Here is a 23,148-nt window from a genome sequence, read left to right on the forward strand (position 1 = left end):
CAGTTGGTGTCCAGAGAGTTCTGAAAATTATTTGTATTTAGGTTTTTGTTTCTGACTCCATTCCTTCCTGTGTCTGGTAACAGTCTTGAGATTAAGCCAATATGTTCATACGTGCATGCACATATACCACTATTTCCATTCCCCTTCATCCTACATCTCAGCTCCGTTACTGAAACCCTACTCCATACCTTCATTATCTTCTGAATGGACTATTCCAATGCACTCTTGGCTGGTCTCCCATATTGTACTTACCATAAACTTGAGTTCATTGAAAACCTTACATTTTAATTCTTAGCTAACATCAAGTCCTGTTCCCATGTTGTCACAGTTCTCATTTAGCTATTTTAGCTACTAAGCAATGTCTTTTAAAAATTCTCATTGTTGATCTCAAATTCTCTCTATGGTCTAACTTTGCTATCTCTGCAATGCAATCCAGCTCCACAACCCTCTGAGGTACCTAAGCTCCTCTAATTCTACATCCTTGAGCATCTCTGAGTTTTGATTGTTCCAAAGTTGGGTCATTCCTTTACCTGCTTAGGCCCTAAGCTCTGGAATACCCACATTGTACACCATATATCTAACCATTCCTCCTTTTGCACAAGCCTTGAAGATCTCCATGATCAGGTTTTTGATCATTTAACCTAATATTTCCTTCCTGTAAGTATGAGTTGTTGAGAATGAGATTCAGCTTGGCCTTGACTAATTTCCTTCAGTTCACCTCCAGAGAAGTGAACATTTAAAGAATAGCTAATGAGGATCCCATTGCAACTAGACACATTTTGAGGAAGATGGAAAACAATATAGAACATAGAACAGTTCAGTCCTTCAGCCCATCATATCTGTGCTGATCATGATGCCATTCTAAACTAATCCCATCAGCCTGCATATGGTCTGTTCTCATTCCCTGCCTGTTCATGTGTTTGTCTATATGCCTGTTAAATGTTGCTATCGTAATTACTTCTACCATTTCCCCTGGCAGCGCACTTCCAGGCACCTACCACTCTGTGTGAAAAACGAGCCTCACTAATCCCTTAAACTTACCCCGCTTATCTCTCCACGCTTCAGGCTCACTGCCTTTATTCCTGATGAAGGGCTTTTGCCCGAAACGTCGATTTCGAAGCTCCTTGGATGCTGCCTGAACTGCTGTGCTCTTCCAGCACCACTAATCCAGAATACCTCTCATCTTAAACCTATGCCCCCTAGTATTTGGGAAAAGGTCTCTGACTATCCACCTTATCTATGCCTCTCATAATTTTAGATATATCTTCAGGTTGTCCCTTTGCATCTGGCACTGGTGAAAACAATCCAAGTTTGTGTATTAGTCCTTTATAGCTAATACACTCCAATTCAGGCAACATTATGGTAAACCGCTTTTGCACCCTCTACACCCTTCCCATTGTGTGGTGACAGTACTGCACACAGTACACCAAATGTGGCCTAACTAAAGTCTTATGCAGCTGCAGCATGATTTGACAGCTTTCATACTCAATCTCCCCTCTAATGTAGGCAAACATGCCCTATGCTGTCTTTATCACCTAATCCACTTGTGTTGCCACTTTGAGGGAGCAATGAACTTGCAGCTCAAGGTCCCTCTGTTTATCAATGTTGTGAAGGGTCCTGACATTTACTGTATATTTTCCTCTTGCATTTGACCTCCCTAAACCGCATCACTTCTTATTGCCTGGATTAAATTCCATCTGCCGTTTCCCTGCCCAACTTTCTAACTGATCTATATCCTGCTGTATCCTTTGTTGTATCCAGAACACCACCGATTTTTGTGTCGTCTGCAAACATACTCATCAGATCACCTACATTGTCATCTGAGTCATTTCTGTATATAACGAACAACAGAGGTCCCAGCACTCATCCTTGTGGAGCATCACTACTCACAGACTTCCAGTCAGAAAAAGACACTCCTCCACAGCTACCCAGTGGAGTGAAAGCAAATATTCCTTTATACAGCCAACTCGTGAAAATGCTTGTGCAGCATTGTTGTTTATCTGAGAGGAGTCAGTATAATTGAAAAGCTTTTCCCATCAATCCACATACGTACCAAGTCATCAGTTTGAATTGTAGCACAGGCTTTCTGTGTAATGACTGTGCCTGCTTTTAGCAAAGAGGATGTAAGTTGAGGAGCTCCTAATCTCGGAGAGCCCTCACCTATGGTCTAGGGTTCACCAGTAGACCATATACCAAAACAAAATGCCCCCTACCCCTGAGGCAGAAGCTCCAGGACTTGATAGAATGCCCGAAGTATTTGTAATATGATTCAAACAAGCAGTCAATCGCCCAGCTAATCCTTCCTCATTGTTAAAGGATGTAAAAATACCAAACAGATCTGAAGTGTTAACTCTTCTTTCTCTCCGCAGAACTGCCAGACCTGAGTATTTTAGCATTTTTCATTATGTTTTCCAGCATTTTTGCAATATTTTGCTGATGCATATACCATCTCCCTTTCACAAATTACTTTTCATAAGCACCAAACAACTCTGAGCACCTTAGAGTCAATTCTGTAATTCAGAAAACTTAGCAACCAATTTTGCTCACAGCAGACTCTCAAAAACAGCACTGTGACAATGATCAGAAGTCTTTTTTGTGTGATCGATGTTTGGGGGGCTAATTATGGATCAGAACACTGAGGATAGTTCTCCTGCTTTTCTACAAAATAATGCAAAGGGACTTCTATATTAAGGCAGCTTGTCTGAAAGATATGATTTGGAGATGACGGTGTTGGACTGGGATGTACAAAGTTAAAAATTACACAACACCAGGTTATAGTCCAACAGGTTTAATTGGAAGCACACTAGCTTTTGGAGCATCACTCCTTCATCAGGTGGTAGAAATTCAGGGCATTAACTGTACCACAACATGACATTGGCCAGGAATAGGACTTGAACCCAGAACTTTGTAACTGGAAGATGAGTGATATTGACTGAGTCACAGCCAACATTTAAACTTAGCTAAGGCCTCGTAACAGGAAGAATCTTTTGATTTGATGTCTTATTATACTTGTATTTTGACTTTATTGTTCTCGTTGGTCGATCAGATTGGCTCTTGAGAAATGTTGAAAATGGAAGCTGCTGAGCAGGCCCAATAGCACCTGGCAATACACTTCCTTTATTGGCTAGATGAATTTCTGGTATGAGTGGAAACTGATTTTGTACTCCCGAGTCTCCAGATCTAGCAAATGAGAAATTTCTGTTTGTCCACTGCACAACAGGTTTCCCCACCTCCTCCTACATTCAAATGGTTTGGCACAAGTTGACAGGAATTGAGGTTTAAGCACCCTCACAAGTGAGACACATGGAGTTTAGCCATTTAAAAGTGCACATTTACTAGCTTTACGCTGCTGGATCCAGCAAAGGACATTGTACACTTTGGGTTGCAAGGTTATCTGGAATAGAGTGAAAAGAATTTGAGGTCCAGGGATGGGTGTGACCCTACAGGGCCCTTTTATTGAGTTAAATTGGCAGATCAATCACCAATGGTGCCCTCAAGCACTGCACACCTGCCTAATTAGCTAGCGGAGTCTGACGTTAGGCAAAGACTTGACTCCACTCTTCAATCTCCAGTCTGTCACCTTGGAGCAACCCTGAATTGCAGAGACACTCATTTGAACCTATTTGAGGTGGTTAACGTTATCTTTCCTCCTCACAGATATTGTCAGAACTGTGGTACAGCATTTCTGGATTTTAATTCAACTTTGAAAAAATTGCAGTTTCTTTCAGCTTTGGGTTAGGGCATATACAGGTTTGATGTGTTAACAGGGACTTTCATATACAATCACCAGTGATAACAGAAACTAAGCAGTGTTGATATGCTAAGCACACATGCTGTTGTACCAGTTTGCATGCACAACCTCATAAAAATGGGGACAGAAGACATTTTTGATAACTAGAGTCAAATTACTAGAGTCAGTTTTGAAACCAAGGCACAGTGATGACATTTCTTGCATGTCAGTGGACTTGCATTGGCTTAAAAAGATTGATGCATGCTTTAATTTCAAGTTGTACTATCTTAATTCTATCGTTACACTGCTCTACAACAAAGAACGCTACGCATCTGTAAACAGTGAAACTTTGATGCAAAATAGAGTGAGTTGCAGGTAGTTATAGTAATGAAAGGGTTTTAATTTGGTTCACAGTGCTGTCTGGAACTCCAAGATATTTGGATTGTATACGTTATGTAGAATAGCTCAAGTTTTTGTTTTTAATTGTTGCCTCCCGTCATTAATTATTCACCCTGTAGGCAAGTGCATATGATTAAATAAGAATTGCCTTTATCTTGTTCTTGTGCTGCTGTTAGTTATACTGCTTAGTTTATGGGATTTTCCCACTTAATCCGGGCCCAGGAAAACCAGTGGTAACAGTAATTATATTTATAGAGCAGCGTTTTAATTTCTAAAAGGCAGTTTTAGCAATTAAAGAGAGGGTAAGGGTGTTGAGTCAAAGAACAACTTGAATTAATACCCAGAAAGGGTTTCGAAGGGAACTAGGGAGATAAAGACTTCAGAGAATGGAGTTGAACCAATTGAAGGTACAACCAGTGATGGTGAACAACAAAGAAGGCTATAGACTATAATCTGAGGAACAGACTTGGAATGTTCTAACATCAAACAGAGGTAGGGATTCAGAATGAGACCATGAAGGGATTTGAACACAAGCCTGAGAATATTAGGTTTGAGACTCTGGTAGGTCAGTGATATGTGAACAGGATTTTGTGCTGGTTAGGACAAAACGTATTGCAGTTTTTGGAAGATGAATTTTGGAAGGCTGTGCAGGAGAATACCTGAGAAATCGAAGCCAGATGAATGGGTGTTTCAGCAGGAGATGTACTGTGGAGGATAATATGGTGGAGGAGGAAGACGATGGGTTTTTGTGTGATAGCACAATCTCTTTGCTGACATTTTGATGTAAATGTGGAATACGATGTCATCCAGTCAGTACAAGATGAATACAAATATCACAGTCAGTCTGGGCTTAAACAATGTCTCAGGGTCTACATTTTGAAACTGGTCTCCATTGGTACTGCCTGCATTTTAAACCCAAATGCAGAGGAGCAACACATTCTTTGTCTTTCAGATTAATCTCCTGAAGTTTTATCAGTAATTATAGAAGCATCTAAAACCACAAATGTCACCAGAGTTCTTTTCTATTGCATTGAAGTTGCATCTGCCTTGTGTGATGTAACTTGGCCTGGTCACTCTTATTCCTGTGTTGAACAGTGTACCGCATTCATTTTAATGGTTATTTCACTTCTCACTATGTTTGGTTGGGTTCCTCAGGCCTGGGGAAACATAGAAGTTACAAGGCAGTAAGCAGTGCTGAATTTATAGATGGCAAGTCCCTTTCACAGCACAGTTTATAACCCAGGTTGAGCAGGGGGTGTTTCCTCCAGTTGTAATAAATTATCCAGTAACTCCCACCCCCATGGTCTCTCTGCTTCCCGCCCCAGGCCCTCAGCCACCATCATTCAAGCTCCACACAACTGTTGCCACCATCCCAGGTTTTGACCTTGCAGAGCAGGTTTCTGTGAGGACTCCAGTCTGTCTGACTGTAGGCAGGAATTCCACTGAGATAAACGTGTGGTGAGAGAGAGGATTGGAAGGGTGTTGGGAGGAGGTGGCATAAAAACCAAAGAAATCCTCAGTTTTAAATTTTGCAAACCTGTTCTTCTGGTTTTCCTGACCACCCCCCCCCCCAATAACCATAACACCAGTTCCACCCTTTCCCACCTGCTGTGCAGAACACTTGCTTTCGGGCTTACTCCAGCCCTGTATGTCCATCTCCCTGTCTGCACTTAAGGCCTCTCATTTTCAAGAAAATAACTGTAGATGCTGGAAATCTGAAACAAAACAGAAGATAACATAGAAACTCAGCAGGTCTGGCAGCATCTGTAGAGAGGAAAGAAATTAATGTTTTGACTCCAGTGACCTTTTGTCAGAACTGTCATTTTGACTCTTTTTTTTCTTCCTGCCCTGCACACCTCCGCGATCCAAATCTTCACCCGTTCCTTTTTCCTTTCTCTGCAGTCCAGAGACATTTCATTTTTTAAGGTGTTTCTGTGATACTTATGTAGAGGACGAGAGCAGTTGAAATCGCAATACAATCCCTTAATCAGGGTAAAACTTGACTGACGTGTCCACAATTAAAATGGTCATCCAAGCTTTCATGGCACTCTATATTTTACTTTGTAACAGATGCATGTTTTGCTTGAATTTTATCTTTTACAAGAATTACAGAATCTGTGTCTGTTTGTTCTGATGCTGTATGTTGACACTTGCTGCAGCAATTAATATTTCAAAAGAAACCTGCAGTTTGATGCTTGTAAAACCTGGAAAGTCTAAAGAAGCAGAAATTTCAAAATAGCTAAGTGACAATCCTGTCAAGATCTTCAGCATTTTAAGCACCTCATTTGTGGAATTTTGACTTTCACATGTACATGTCCCCACATTACAGCAGTGACTACACTTTTTAAAAAGTACCTCATCAGCTGTGAAACACTCGTGAGTCTCCCAGTAGCTGTGAAAAACATTGAAAATCTAGGTTTTGTTTTAAGAGCATTAGTTTTTTCAAAAGCAAGTTACTGAGTTGACTGAAAGTAATTGCAATCCTGTCCAGGCTAGCCAACAACTTTAGCAGTTAGTCTCTAGTGCAAGGAAAAATCTGAAGTAAACCAAACTGGGAGTGAGAGAATCTAGTCTCGCGAGATGATAATTGGCTGCTTTCAAGTTGATGCACCTACTTTCCAGTTTAATGGCAGGTGAGGAATCATCATCCATTAGTGTCAACAAGACAACACAAGTTACACTGTCTGACTCGACCATTAGGATCAACAGTACATGACCATAAAGATTTATTTTTATTAAGAAAGTATATTTTTGCAATAAAACTCTGTGTTTTGGGCTCTGCCGATGCCTCAGCTAAATGCCAAGAGGTTGGTTGTAAATATAGAGAATGGTGAACACCAAGGCTTAATTTGTTCTGTGTAATAAAGAGAGTATAGATCTGAATGGCTTCATTAACTGTACATGTACATTAAGATTTATTTTTATGAAGAAAGTATATGGTTGCAATAAATTAAAAAAAGGAGCCTGATGGATTGACTTGTGAACTAGTGCAGCTCAGTTCTGGAAATCATCCTTATTGAGCTGAAGGTAACTGAGTCACTCCTCCTCTGAATTCTTTCAGTCAAGAAAATTTTAAGTTACACATTAGCTACCAATTGTAATTTATCCACTTTCCTATTACTGGTCTCAAGTTGACAAACTTACAATGAGAAAGTCTTTAACATCTATGTTCTATGTTAAAGAAACTGGCTGCCACTTCACTCTGAGTTCATTCCCTTCAAACACCAAATGCACCTCTTAACTAAAACAAAGAATGGTGGGTGCTGGAGATTTGAGACAAAACAGTGTTGGAGTGTTGGAGAAAGTCAGTATTGGGTATGGCAGCACCTCCTGAATTACTCCAAAACTTTATTATTCCTCGTACTAAATTCACCTCTGTATCTTGGCACTTTGTTTTTGTAATTTGCTCTATTTAAGAGCCCCCTATTCTCTATTCCTCCATTGAGAAAGTTTGCTTCCGTTGAGTTTAGTTTCCAGTGTACACAAGGCCATTTGCTGTCTCACTTTCAAACTTGCTCCTGATCCACTACTGAAGCACTTGCACTGACCCAAAAGCCAGAACTAAGGTTGGAATGTACCTGGACAAGGAATTACATTCTATTCTGTCTAAAGCTTCATACACCAGGTCAATGACTTGTTGTTAAATGAGCATTTACTGGGCAGAGACAAATAATTTCTGTGTTTGACATATTAAAAATATCCTATACAGGTATTTGAAGTGTTGGGTGGCATGGTGGCTCAGTGGTTAGCACTACTTTCTCACAGCGCTAGGCACCAGGGTTCAATTCTAGCCTCGGGCGACTGTCTGTTTGGAGTTTTGTACATTCTCCTGGTGTCTGTGTGGGTTTCCTCACACAGTCCAAAGATATACAGGTTAAGTGGATTAGCCATATTAGATTGTCCAGTCCATGTAATGTCCAGGGATGTGCAGGTTAGGTGGATTAGTCGTGGGAAATGAGGGGCGCGTCATGGGGATCGGGTGGGACCGATCTGCAGGTTGCTGCAGATTTAATGGGCTGAATGGCCTTTTCCCATACTCTAAGGATTCTATGACAATGGATTGCTAAGGGGACACTGCCAGAAGGCTTGCAGGCATCTTTCATTCCATACAATTATCAGCTGCGCTTGGAAACAATAATAAAATGTTGTAAGTTGTGTCACAGAGTCGTCAGATTAAATTTGACACAGAGATATCAAGATGTTAGGACAGGTAACTAATACTTTGAAGCAAGTAGAAGTTTCTAAGTAGAAATTTCAAGGAAGGAGATGACGGAAATCTTTAAGGAAAGAATTCCAGAGCTTGAGGGAGTGGAGTGGTGGAAACCAGAAATACACAGGAAGCCAGAATTAGGCATGAAACTTCCAGAGGCAGGACCAGCCCGGTGTGCAGAGGGATAATGTGAGGGCTGCTGATCGTGTTGTCTTTGATGTTGAAAATGAATTGATGATCCATTGGAATCCACACCAGATTGGCGAGATGATGGCTTTGTGGTAATATTGCTGGATTATTAATCTAGAGACCTCGGTTCGATTCCTGCCGTGGCTGATGGTGGAAATTAAATTCTCTAAAAACTTGGAGTCAAAAGTCTACTGATGACCATGAAACTGTTGTCAATTGTCGGAAGAGCCCATCTGGTTCACTAACGTCCTTCATGGAAGGAAACTGCCGTCCTCTCCTGGGCTGGCCTACATGTGACTCCAGACCCACAGCAATGTGGTTGACTTTTAACTCAGTTAGCGATGGGCAATAAATGCTGGCCTAGATAGTGATGCCTTTGTTCTGTGAATTAATTTTTTTTAACTTATGCCATGCTAACTTTGGACTTTGACTTCTTTTCCCCACAGACAAAACGGAAACCCGCCGACCAATCGCTCACGAGTGCCTTGGCGAAATGTTGAGGATCCTGCGACAAGTCATCAACAAGTATCCCCTTCTGAACACCGTGGAAACCCTGACTGCTGCAGGCACATTGATTTCAAAAGTGAAAGGTAGGAGGGGAGAAAGGCTCAAGTGCAATTAGCCTAATATTCACAAAGTAACCCATTGATCTGAAAGATAATGTGAATATTTAAAGGGAGGCGAGCAAGATACAGGGACATCCTGCAGGGATCATCATTGTTTGGGATCATGGAGCAAATCGAGTCAACCCTTGCAGCTGTCCCTCTTACCTCAGGGCAGGACACACATGGATTACAGGTGGCGTGGGACTCTTTCAATACGCTTGGGTCAAGAGTTCAAATGCCACTGAATGAAAGGTTGTGAATTTAGTAGCATACTGCAGGATTGATGCTTATGTTTGCTGTATAGTTCAGGTTAGTTGACAACTTGGCAGTTATGTTCGAGAGTCTCAAGTGTTGAGGAGGTGTTTGATTTTAATGGGGATCATATCTGCTGTTTGTCTGGGGGTGTTGCTTTGGGCGATCATTTTTTTTTGTGCTCAGCTGTAAATAGACAGAATGGAAAACTGGGCAAGTTGCCATGACCCTTGAACCCCATTAATCCTGCAGCAGGGCGGGCTGACAAGATTTCAGGGACTTTTTAAACCATGTAAGTGCTTTACTTAATCATGATTTGTTCTGTTTCTCAATAGTCATCCCCTTGGATATAAACATAACATCATCACATTTGAATTAAGGCAGTGTCATTCAGTGACATTGTAATTAGATTCAAAGACTCTTTGATTCCTTTGTAATACACCCACTGGTAACTGCATTTCTCAAGAAAACTGTCAGGATCTCTCCAACATGCTTATTAAAAAAAATACCATTTGTAATTACTGCACCCCAATCCATTTATGTACATTTGCTTGAGTTAACATTATTGTATGAAAGATTACATATTAATAAGTTGAGGGCAAACAATAAATTGATACTGTGCTGGACTAAGAATTCTCCAAGAATGCTGTATTGAATTACTGTCTAATATTTGATGTTCTACCATAATACTGAGTACAAATAGAATGGCATTGTACTGTAATCATATTTTTCTGCACAAAATGATAAGAGAAAGTATCCATCCCACTGTCTTACATCTTCTCTGTATTACTGGCCAACCTTGGTGATATTGGAGAACATGGAACCAATTTATAATCTGCGCTTCCAATTTTGGTTCTTCCTCGATCTTGCCCCTCCAATTCTCAATGTTCTTCAGTTTTAAAGCTCTGCACAGAGCTCTCCAACTCTGCCCTCTTGTGCATTTCCCTATTCTTTCACCTCTGCATTTCCCTATTCCTTTACCTCTGCTTTATTCAAGTACAGTCAGATGTCCTGACCCATGCTCTGAAACCCTCTCCCTCAGCCCCTTTATCTTTCTACTTTGCTGTCTTTTTCTGTCTGTGTCTGTGTCGCTGTCTCTCTCTCTCTCTCTCTCTCTCTTTCTCTGTGAGTTTCTGTCTGTCTCTCCATTTGTGTCTCTCTCTTTATCTTTTTCTCTCTCTTTCTCTCTCTCTCTCTCTCTCTCTCTCTCTCTGTGGCTCTCTCTGGGTCTCTGTAAATGTCTGTGTCTCGCTCTCTCTCCCTCTTCTTATCACACTAATTAAAATGCTTTTCCTCCAATATTTTTGTTGTTCTTGCTAATACTGCCTATAATGATGATACGGCAATGCTGGTGTTGAAGTCACATGACACCAGATTAAAATCTAACAGATTTATTTAAAATCACAAGCTTTTGGCGTGCTGCTCTATCATCAGGTGAGGTGGGCACCTTGTGATTTTAAATAAACCTGTTGGGCTATAGCCTGGAGTTGTATGACTTTTGACTTCGCCTATAATGAAAAATTGTTATAAAATTATTTTTCTACATTAAAGACAGTGCACAAATACAAAATTATTGCATTGCTTATGGAAAATATCTTGGATATGTACTTGTATTAGCCCTTTCCATTTTCTGTCTTGCATTCAAAAGTTTCCCTGTAACCGTATTGCAATGGCAATAAGCATAATGTTGGACTCTGAATCTGGTATGAAATTTGCTGTTTCTAATCTGTCTTGTATTGTCAGTAAGGCTTCATATTAGCTTATGTTTGGAAATGATGATTAAACTGTGTTGGGAAAGAGTGAATAACAGGAAGTTAAGACTAATCCTGTAAAGTTTTAGAAACATCTCTCCTGGGGGATGCGAGGGTGTGGTTGCTATTTGAGCCATTGTTCCATACTGCCGTGTTGTTTAAATAACTTGGAACAAAGAATAATTGCGGTGCTTCAACCAATCCTAATTGAGCAGTGGTATATATAGTCTGTAGACAATAGTTAGTCTAACTGTTTGCACATCTTCAACATTTAGAGCTCAATTTCCTTATTGGAACCTGTGTCTGGAGTCCAAAGGTGCCCTGGGGTTTTCACACAGGATGGAGACAGGTACCCTGCCCACTTTACAGTGGTGGGGAGCAGGGCTTTCAAAGCTCAGCAACCCATCTCAGATGTATCCCTGGACACTATGGGGCAATTTAGCATGGCCAATCCACTTAACCTACATATTTTTAGACTGTGGGAGGAAACCGGAGCAGCTGGCAGAAGCCCATGCTGACACGGGGAGAACGTGCAAACTCCACACAGTCATGCAAGGATGGAATTGAATCCGGGTCCCTGGCGCTGTGCGACAGCAATGCTAACCACTGAAACATTAGATTCCCTACAGTATAGGAACAGACCCTTCGGCCCAACAAGTCCACACCAACCCTCTGAAGAGTAACTCATCCAGTGAGTGACCCATACCCCATATTTACCCTTGACTAATGCACCTGATACTATGGGCAATTTAGCATGGCCAATTCACTTGATTTGCACATCTTTGGAGTCTTGCACATCTGTGGGAGGAAAGTGAAGCACCTGGACAAAACCCATGCAGACCCGTGCAAATTCCACACAAGCAGTCACCCAAGGTGGGGATTGAACCTGGGTCCCTGGCGCTGTGAGTCAGCAGTGCTAACCACTGAGCCACCGTGCTGCCCGAAAAGCAACTTTGATTCCAGATTTCTTTAGTGAACCCAGCATTTTTATTGAAGCCATGGGAGGAATTTGAACCTACGACCCAAGAGATTCTTGACTACTAGTCCAGTGACATGACCACTAACCCTGTAGCCTCAACCTGCATGGGAATTGAACCCACTTTATGGGCTCTACGTGACAAGCCACACCTTCAATTAACTGAGCAAACGAACTCCATTAAACTTTGTAAGCGTATCTGGAGAAAACTTGGCAAACTATGTGGAAGAATTCTTTCGAAAAGGTTTCCAGGCTTTACCCTGATGGACTAGTTTCAAAGTGGAGTAGAAACTGGATTCATTTTGGACTGACTCAAGATACAAAATGAAGGTAGGTGGGCTTAAAAATACAGGCATGCCTGACCCTGTTCCAGGTGCAGCAGTGTTTCTGCTGAGGACCTAGCGTGGTTGCAAACCCCCACAACATCATCAGCCAAATGATTTTTCTAATCAACCTGTTAAATGAATTCGCTGGTGAAACCCAGGATTGGGCCAGGGACCTTATGATTTTGCTCTAATGCTCTCCCAACTGAATTAATTCAACCATCAGGCTGATTAAAAGACGTCTCAAGGCTGACCAGGTTCTTTCAGTCAGCAACCCCCCTCCCTTCCCCCACCCTTGTCAGGTTAATGGTGATGGTCTAATAATCAATCAAATAGACTAACTTTTGTGGATTCATTTACTTAAAAACAGGGAAACACATTCCAGCAAAACAGCTGATTTTGGCGTCTACAACATTTAGAACCTACAGCAGACAAATTGTAAGGCTGAGTCGCAACATTGTATATGCTCAGCACATGGAGTCCTTCAAGGTTTAATGGATGGAATTTTGAACAAGTCCATAGACTGATGGAAGAGCTGACCTGTTTGTTATTCCCTTTCGATGATTCTCTAATCCAGCTGCTTGCTGCTCTGTTAGCCACAATGATGTTCAGTTGCCATGTTGGTGTGTTGCTGCCTGATGGTAGCTCTTTTTGGCAAATGGATTCGAGCTGTTGACACTCTTTTGAATTTGGGATTTGAGAGAAGGAAAGATGATGCCATTGTCCTGAACTGGATTGACGCCTGGTCCAGGGATAATTATCTGCTATTCTAACTCCAGCAGAGGCTTTCCCGACAGTTTAGATTTCTTGCTGATTTTCCATTTAAAAAGCTTCCCTCATCATTCCAGAAATGTTTGGAGCAAGGTGGCATGGTGGCTCAGTGGTTAGCACTGCTGCCTCACAGCACCAGGGTCCCAGGTTCAATTCTAGCCTCATGTGACCGTCTCTGTGGAGTTTGCACATTCTCCCCGTGTCTGCGTGGGTTTCCTCCTGGCCCTCTGCTTTCTTCCCACAGTCCAAAGATGTGCAGGGCAGCTGAATTGACCATGCTAAATTGCCCATAGTGTTATCAGAGGGAAATGGGTCTGGGTGGGTTACTCTTTGGAGGGTCGGTGTGGACTTGTTGGGCCAAAGGGCCTGTTTCCACATTGTAGGGAATCTAATCTAATCTAAAAAGTAGATACTTAGAAATGTAATGAATATTGAAAACGAACATTGTGTTGCACCCTTGTTCCATCGGACTGTTGGCTTGCTATTCCAAACTAGCGCCAATCCCTGTTTAAATATAACTTGCTTTTAAGTAAGGAGCTATATCCATTAAAACGTTTGCCTCTTCTTCATACAGGCTTCCATTATGAATCTAACAATGAGAATGATAAGAAGGAGTTTGAGAAGGCAATTGAGACAATAGCAGTGGCATTTAGCAGCAAGTAAGTAAATTGTCGATTGGCAGCTGTCAAGGAAGTTTCAACAAGACAACTGATTGTAAAGAGGTGGAATTAAATATTATGGTAATTTAAGACTTTGCTGTTTAAACCCCAAGATTGTGCAACTGTCTCATGACTCCATCATGTTGATGTTTTTCAAAAGTAGCTGAAAAATCTGTTGCTGGAAAAGCGCAGCAGGTCAGGCAGCATCCAAGGAGCAGGAGAATTGACATTTCGGGCATTAGCTGCCTGACCTGCCGCGCTTTTCCAGCAACACAGTTTTCAGCTCTGACCTCCAGCATCTGCAGTCCTCACTTTCTCCTAGTTTTTCAAAAGTAGTCACTAAATTATTGTGGATTGACAATGAACCCCATTGATGTATTTAGGACAACTTGTGTTCTTGCCATTAGCCAAATCCTGATTACCAGAAACCTGAAGGTGAAGTTGAGGGGCAGAGTAAGAGGGAAGGCAGTGGCAGGAGGGTGGTCTGGGAGACAGATTGAGCTTTGTGTGTTTCAAGGTACGGGATGAGTTGTGGAAAGTGCACACATGACCAGCAGTTGCATCACATATTCTTCTTTTTTAGCCTTTTGATTTGAATAAGGTGCTTGCTACCAGCTGTTGAGGTGAATAGCATAGCTGCTCTTAAGGGAAACCCAGGTTAGTACATAACCAAGAAAGATATGGAAGGGTATTCAACCAAGGTTATTGAGGTAAACCTGGGGGTCAGGGCGGGGGGGGGGGGAGGTGGGAAAGCTTGTGTGTACCATAGAATATTTTGGCTGAATGGTCTCTTTCTGTGTTGTATACTTTGTGGAATGCTGTTGAGAACCCACATCCTATTTCTTGTTTTATTTCTGCTTTTGCTTTTGCATTCTCATTGGTCTATGCTGAGTAGATGATGTTACTGGTTATGGGCCTAGCAGTGACCAATCAGAATGAAAAGAAAGATAACGTGAGTACATTCCCTGTTGTTATTAAAAAGAAACAAAACATTTAAAATGCAGGTTTTTGATTTTTGCTTCTGGAAGTTGTAAGTCTACCTGATATTGTGAATGTTTCTTTCTGTGATTTTTCTGTGAATGTGGAATATGTTACAAACCCTGGGGTTTGTCCAGACTTTGTACTTGAAAATAATAATAATGCTCTGTTTATATTCAGATATGGCTTCACTAAACAGGAGTTATCAAAAATTGCCATGTTTGGTTGCAACCCATTGGCCCTCCTCCAATCAATTACAGTTTTTATATTTTTGCTGAAACATTGAAATGATCTGATAGAATTCTAAAGTCCAATTTTAACTAGTTTGAAAACCTAATCTTTAAAATCAGGCCCACAGGATTTTGAGCACAGAGGGAAGCCATACAAGTTTAGCTCAGTTCTCTGGTTTGTGATGCAGAGTGATGTCAATCGATGGGTTCAATTCCTGTAGTTTGGATTTACCATGAAGGACTCTCCTTCTCAATCTCCTCCCCTTGCTTGAGGTATGGTTAAACCACCACCAGGCACCTCTCTCTAATGAGAGACAGTAAAACTACAGTGACTTTACCTTTGTAGCGCATGTGAAGTACACATAGAGAAAGGTGGTTTATTTAGACATCAATTTGCTCCATCTTGGACTTTGTGGTCTTTTGCTGTGAGTTAACTTTCAAAATGTAAATGAGGAGAATTTTGTAAATGATTGGAATTTAATTAACGGCAATAAAACAATAGGCCATCGAGGCAATTTTAGAGATTTAATGTATCATCTTGAGCAACGGTGCCATCGTGTGAAACGTCGTTGCTATTTCTGTCCCTGCTTATTGGCCATACCCAAACAATTCCAATAGAGGCCACTATATAGCACTTGAATGCCATTCATTCTTTACAATGTTAACTGTGTAAGATGTGTCAATTAATTAAAAATGGGCAGAAGAGGCTATCGATACTGTATTGCCCACTTTGTTATTGCATAGTGTCTCCCTCACCCCAGAGAGTGGAAACCTTTGAAAGTTTTCTCACCCCTTTCATATCCAAGAAATGCAGAAGCCACTATCATACCCTTTGTTCATCCAGAAGACCACTTAACTTAGTACAGATTGAAGAACAGATCTGACCATCTTGGTTTGGATAGGTCACCAGTGAAGTGTTAGCCCGTGGACAATTTGAACAATGAGAGTAGTCTTTGTCTTATCATTACTGTTGTGTGTGTGTCTGCTGTAGTAAGTAGTGTACTCACCTGCTTACTTGCTTGTAGTCTTAGCATGATGGTGAAATATTGGTTTTTGAGTTCCCACTGAAGAGAGATCCCCACCTTTTCTGGGGGGATGGAGGCAGGGTGGTGGGGGGGGTGAATGGAGAAGGTGTTTAGTGAAAGGCGTGTCCCACACTGCAGGGAGAAAAGATTCAGAGAGTGAGTCAACCCAAGTTGTTCTTATGGATACCCTGCTAATCGGTTATTAGGAGGATTTGTGGATCTAGGAGTAAAAGTCTGGTTGATTTTCTGGCTGGAGCATTGGTGAAGGGAAGTGAATCTAACTGTGTAGGATTTAAAAAAAAAATAATGCAAATAGAAATGTGGAGTTTGAGTTTATTGGTTGCTTTAATCACTGTTTCCTCTTTGGTAGTGTCTCTGAATTCCTGATGGGAGAGGTGGACAGCACTACTCTGTTATCATTGCCACCAACAGATAAATGCAGGGTGAGTTCATGGAATGAGTCAATGTGCTACAACGATCTCTTTGCCTGTGTGCACTAACCACTTATGAAAGGTTCTTTGTCTAATCTTTGTTGATTAATTTCTGGTCAAACTTTGTAAATTCTGGTCATTATTTCTGCTGAAGAGTTTTGAATCACCAGAATTGTAAATGACCTCTCCAAATATGGCACTGAATGTCAGTCAAAGGTTTTTACTCCTAAGGTTTTGTTTCCAGATGTTGCACATTAAAGGGATTTATTCCTAATGCATTGCCTTTAGTTTTCGAGCTCAGTGACTTCCTAATGTCTCTGTGCACAATTTTTCAATGTCCATGAAGCAATTAAATAACAACCAGGTTTATCTGGGAAAGTCTGGGTCAACATGAGGTCACGTTCCACAAACTAAGTCCATTCTACTACAAAATGGCTTACATTTTAATATTTTAGTTAAATACTTTGGAGACAAAATTTAATTTTATCTTTGCTTTGTACAGTTAATTATTGCCAAGCAAGTCTTTGGGTTGGAAACTAAATTAGGTTCCAATTCAATTGCAACGGCCATATTGAACCTGTGGCCTGTTCACCACTGCAGGATTCCTTTCAAATGTTTATATAACCTCGATGTAAATCCTGTTAACCACCAAGATAACAACCAGTCTTAAGTGTTGGAGGGCATTTTTGTTCAGAGTTATGATTAAAAAGAATAATTCCATATCATTTACAGCTGAACATTCACTTTATAAGATGGAATGCCTCTTAATGGCCTACTTATCCCTATTTCCATTCTACCCTCTATGGCTGGTCTCTGAAACACCCCCTCTATTTGTTAATTGTGCTTTCATCCAATAAGCCCATTCTTTGTAATTTGCTGTTGTCCTTAACTCTCCCTTTTTCTTTTAAGCCCATTCTTAAAATCAACCTCTTTATCTGAACCTTTTATTGTCCACCTCCCACATTGTACCAAAGCATCTGTCTTGTGCTTATGCCTCTATGAAGCTTCTTGGGATGTTTTTGCTATGTTAAAGATGCTGCACAAATGCAATCTCATGTTAACAAGATTAGCACTGTCATCACTGGACAAGTGAATTTTCACTTTAGAGTGTAAAGGGCTTTCAGAAGCACGAATTATGGACCAGCTGAAGATATCAAATTGATTCTGTTACCTTTAAGATGTCACATGCCTGTAAATGAGCCATTTGGATTAGGTGCTGAAATATAACTCTAGTTTTAACTGTGTATGGTGTCTGAGATGTGGGAATACAGGGCCTCACTTGCATGGCTCCTGCAGTGGGTTTCCCTGCTCTGATTGGTTCAATTTAACAAGGGAGTCGAGGTTTATTGGGGGTGAGCCTGCAAGCGCAGCAAGCTGGAAAGTGGAGTTACAACTTCAATTAGATCAACGCTGATTGTATAGATTGACAAAGCAGGCTTGATAGACTGAATGGCCTGTTGCTCCCATTGCTCCCTATTTCACCTGTTCTTATGGACAGGAGCACAAGATGAAATGCAGCATACTGTCACTGGGGGAACAAGCTTCCTCACTTGAGCGAGCAGACTGGGAAGGGGAAATGACTTCCAGGAGTAAAACTTTGGGAGGAACATTCTCATTCGTCTTGGCCTTGCCAGGAAATATTTTGAAAACTTGAGGCCTTTGGGTCTTATCTGACTCCTAACTCGTTTCCCTGTGAGGTTACCCTAGCAGTAAAGCCACAATTACACTTGTCACAAGTTATGTAATACGGGTGAAGTATTGTCAATTCTCAGCACTGGCCTTATTCTTAAGAGGTGAGATGGAGGCATCACTGAAAACACCTTTTCAGCTACAGTTGGTGAACTGAGATGTTGGCAGAGTTCTGTTTCCTGCCTACAAGCTTGAAAGGCAGTGTCACATGGTTGACACCTAAGAAATTGGATGGGTTTGACATGTATGTTTCTGAAAGAAATCGTACTGATGTCAGTATCCTGTGAATTGAGGCAGTCTAACAGTGACAACATGATCCCATCACACCAATTGTTGTCCAGCCCTGCCGAAAATATCTTCTCATTTTACTTGATTTTCCTGACCTTTTGGAGTTGGGTGTATTATTTCCAAAGAGTCTGAATATTTCCACTAAGTTTGTAATGAAATCAAATAACCTTTTTCTTTTAAGAAGTTAATAGTGTCATTAGTAAGCCATCGTATTTGGCTGAGGAAATAATGTAATTCCATTGCAGGACTTAAAGTTCAGGCACAGGGTGTCCTTTTACAGTCTTCAAGCTACAGTAACATCAAGTCAACGACAGTCTGCTTTGGTCAAAATGTTCTCCAAGCATTGAAAGTAATTACAAAGATGGTAACACCCTTGCTGCTTTATTTAGTGTTTTTTTGCGAAGATGCAACTCCTGCAAGTAATCACTTGCGTTCTGTAGGGACAGAGGATGATTGCAGACTCGCACATTGTATTGTTACTGGATAAGGTTTAGGAGCAGGTGACTTCTCTTTTGTTGTCATCTCATCTACCTTAATTCGGAGACTGACATTAATTTGGAGACTGACATTAATTTGAACCCTCGCTGTGATCAGCGAATTCCTCCAAGATTGTGATCACTGTCAAAGACGTGGATAGCTCAGATACAGAGAGATTCTTTTACCTCAAGATGATCCCTCTTGCTGCTCCCTAAGGTGAGGAAATTTGGAATTCACAAGGTGTTGTCAGTGACAGATACAGATATGTTTACTGCATATTGATCTGTACCTGAGTGAATGTGTGTTGAGGTATGTAATTAGGATGGAGAATGTACTTGTTGCATGAAAAGTTTGAAATGCCTCCTGCCTGTTTTCTCTTGGTATTAATGTTGTTCTTAACCATCTTGTATAGCTCCAAAGCACTGTATTATATATATCCAGCAGGAGGAAAATAGTCCTATCTATTGCACCAAAAATTCAAATCCTTTTTTTTTCACGGTGAAAAATTGGCTGTATTCTTCTTATGAAAGGCTTTTTTGGTTCCAGTTTACTTTTTTGTTTTTGTTTGTTTTGCCACACTTCCAACTGAACCAGCCTCCCAAAACTCCGCTACAGGATGGTGTCAGTGGCAGATCATTGCCAACACCTATAAAGGTACAATCTCATAGTTCTGTAGAGTCCATCAAGACAGGTGAACGAAACAGTGGGAGAGGAAAATGACATATGTACTGAAGACACAAGATACGTGCTCAAAACATAATAAGTGATCATTAATATCTGACTGCTTCTTAGCCTAACTATCGGTTAGATCTCTACAGTGTGGAAACAGGCCCTTCAACCCAACAAGTCCAGTCTGACCCTCTGAAGCGCAACCACCCAGACCCATTTCCCTACCTTCATCCTGACTAATGCACCCAACACTACAGGCAATTTAGCACGGCCAATCAACCTAACCTGCACATCTTTGGACTGTGGAAGGAACGTGGAGCACCCAGAGGTGTGTGTGTCGTGTTCGCCTTCGTTCTCTGACTGTGGTCCGAGTAAGTCTATCTCAACACTGTGCATGTATCTCTGCATACCTGTGGGTGTGTGTACCCAAACTAAACTCCGAACACAACCAGCTTTATCTCGTGTTACAAGAAGAAAAACTGCAAATGATGGAAATCTGAGAATAATGGAAAATGCAACAGCTCAATCAATGTCTCTGAGATAGCAAATAATACACAGTTTGGTGGGAACTTTCATTAGAAGAGACTTGTTTGCGCAGTTTGAGGTTCAAATAAATATGAAACTTTGAACTCAAACTAAGTTAACTTGGAACTGAAAATAGAAGCATGAAAGATCTTGCATCACCACCAACAAAAGATTGATTCAAGGAGCTAAGGATTTTATAACTTAAGTTGCTTGTAATAGCAACATGTTATTCCATTTCAGCTGGACACAGTGCTCATCGGCTGCATCACTTCTGGGTAATTTAGATTTTTATAGATCTTCTTTGCGCAGTAGTGTTACAAGAAAATCGGATCTGTGCATTGCTATGTATCGCTATTCGTTATGAAGGCAAAATAGTTGCTCTGTGTCAGTATTCAAGAATGTTGACTTGCAAAGAAAGCAAAATTGAAATTCTATTAGTTTCTTCTAGGGCGATGCAACATTTTTAATGTTTTCGCAGTAATGCAGTTTTACTTAGGAAGGTAAATTAGAATTCATGGAGAACCTGAATGAAGTACTGGGCTAAATCGCATTCTGGAATGTTTTATATTTTGTGTAGTGAATATCATAACTGATTGAAAGGTCAGACCTCACAACTTGCTCATCCATAATTTGCAGAAGATGGTTGTTCTAAGATGATGAGGTAGAAGTATATCTTAGTATTTGATCTGAACGTTCGCTTCATTCATCTATGCACAAGTCTAATTTCCTTTTGTGTGTTTTCAGTCAATGGAGAATCTCTGTGGTGGAATTGCTGTACAAGGCGATATGGTACAAGTGAAGGATGAGTTCGGTGATTCAGGTAATATGTACTTCTGTGGCTTTTAGCCAGCATGGACTAAACACAGAATTTTTTTTGAAAGCATGAAGTAACAAATGATGCATGTGTAACAGACTAATAACCATACTGAATGAGGCAGTAAAGACGTGCACAGATTTACAAGGTTCTTATTGTAACTCTCTGCAGTTTGGGGAACAAACACCAGTTTCTACCTTTCCCTTCCTGATCCTTTCCCTGTCCAGAAGCCAAATCCCCACAGCTTTTTAAAACAAACATATTACACCTTATTACCTAAATGCCCAATGAATCAAAGTATAAGCACTACTCCACCAGGGCTACCCCATTAACTCCACACATTATCTGAAACTAAACTATTCAAGTTCCACATGTACGCTGAGTTCTACACACTACCAGCTCTCTTGACCTCTCCGTGGTGTCAGGTTGCTTGTCTAACATGGCTGAACAGTAATCTCCTCCAATTAAGCATTCGGACCACTGTGCCCCATGACAATCTCATTTCCTTTTAGTGCCAAATCCATTATTGGTCACTGGTTCAGGCAGAATTCACTTTTTCCAACCTTTAACATCCTTGTGGATCCCAATTCTGCATTTTGTGTACCAGCAATACAACATCTTGCCTGTTTTCACCTCGGCTTGAGTCCATCTGTTCCTGAAACTCTCAATGTTGTCTTTATTACCTTCTGACTTGACTATTCCAATGCTGCCTTTGCTGATCTTCTACCTTTATCACTGGAAGCAGTAGAAGTTCAAAAGAGGTTTTGGGGTCTGTGTACACAGTCACTAAAATGTGGTTATTAAGTGGAAACAAAAATCAAGCATGCAGTTTGGATTTTTGTCGTTCTAACAGGTGAGCCAGATTAGAAGGGAGAGGAGCACGTGCTTCAACCCCACAGAGCCCTTTATAGACCCTCCTGCAGTACTCATTCTGCACATTGCAACTTTAAAAATTAGATGTTGACCATATGAGGATGCAATGGAGATTCACTAGAATGTTATTGGTATTCCGGGGCCTCAATATTAAAATTTCCACACTCGTGTTGTAATTCCTCTGTGCTATTGCTGTAATTCTAGACCTATCATCGACCTTTCTAATCTGCAAAGAAATCTATATTCATTTCATTCTGATTTCTTGACCATCATTTCCTTCACTCCTTGAAATGCCTTAAACTATCCACATCCTCAGCTCTGTAATTCCCTCCCAAAAGCCCTCTGATTCTCCTTCTCTCTCTCCTTTTAAGATGCTGCCTTAAAACCTACCTGTTAAAAAGAGCCCTTGGTCACATGTCCTACATCTCCTTTCTTGGCTCAATTCAAACCAATGAATTGTCTTGTGGGGTATTATTCCACATTCAAGGTGTTACATCATGTAGTTGAAATACTGTGGTTAAACATTGTCATTACTGTGCAGGGTGCAGTCAAGCCAACTGATTGAGACAGTTTATGAAGTGTACGCAGATGTTGAAGCCAACTGGTCAGAAAATGGATTTCCATCCTCGCAATAGATTCTTATCAAACAAAACTGTTGCATGAAATCAGTACTATGAACTTGCGTGAGGCAGTTCTGTGATGGACATTCAGAAATGAATAAGAGATTTAGTTTCAGCCCCTATTATTTGCTGGTGTGCTGCCCCTGCTTTTTTTTCCTCCCATGGCCATACACACACTTGGCTGTTGCTTCACATTTTCACTGGGATCACAAAGCTGTGCTAAGAGTTTAAGCTGTTGGACTCCAAGCCGCACATTTGCCCACTGGCTTTGAGTCTTTCTGGAAGGCAGTAGCCAGGACACTACGACGATCTCTGATGATTCCTGGTTAAATTTACTACACGCTAACATTTCCTGTAAAATCTGTGGCTCCCAGTTCAGCAGCAGAGCCTTCTTCCTTGAGGTCTTCACTTCGCCTGTTCGGACAAACAGCAAACTGAGGCAGGCCATAGGGAATTCATTCTCTCAGCTCAGCTCATCTGAATGTTAATAAGAGAGCTGTCCACTTCAGCATCCTACACAGGCCAAGCCTTATCCATCGAAATTCTGGGAGAGAATTGTTGAAGGGTACATAAAGTTTCCATCCCTTGTTCTCTTCAATTCACCTAGAAGCTGAGTATTCCCTGGGCAGTGACAATTGTGAAAGCGGTTGTAATCTTTTAAGAA

At 41.0% G+C, this 23,148-nt stretch overlaps 1 protein-coding gene across 4 annotated transcripts in view; it reads left to right on the forward strand.

Annotated features, from left to right (window-relative positions):
- The window catches only part of LOC140494681 (rho GTPase-activating protein 45-like), a 174,865-nt gene that overhangs the window by 103,087 nt on the left and 48,630 nt on the right, over positions 1-23,148 (forward strand). For all 4 annotated transcript variants that reach the window (XM_072594149.1, XM_072594147.1, XM_072594148.1 and 1 more), the window contains 4 exons: positions 8,975-9,118; positions 13,781-13,865; positions 16,469-16,541; positions 20,922-20,997. In XM_072594149.1, the coding sequence (XP_072450250.1) occupies positions 8,975-9,118; positions 13,781-13,865; positions 16,469-16,541; positions 20,922-20,997 (378 nt within the window). The remainder of the gene's footprint in view (positions 1-8,974; positions 9,119-13,780; positions 13,866-16,468; positions 16,542-20,921; positions 20,998-23,148) is intronic.

This window comes from Chiloscyllium punctatum, chromosome 24 (genome assembly GCF_047496795.1).
Source record: "Chiloscyllium punctatum isolate Juve2018m chromosome 24, sChiPun1.3, whole genome shotgun sequence".
In the NCBI taxonomy this organism is placed as follows: Eukaryota; Metazoa; Chordata; class Chondrichthyes; order Orectolobiformes; family Hemiscylliidae; genus Chiloscyllium; species Chiloscyllium punctatum.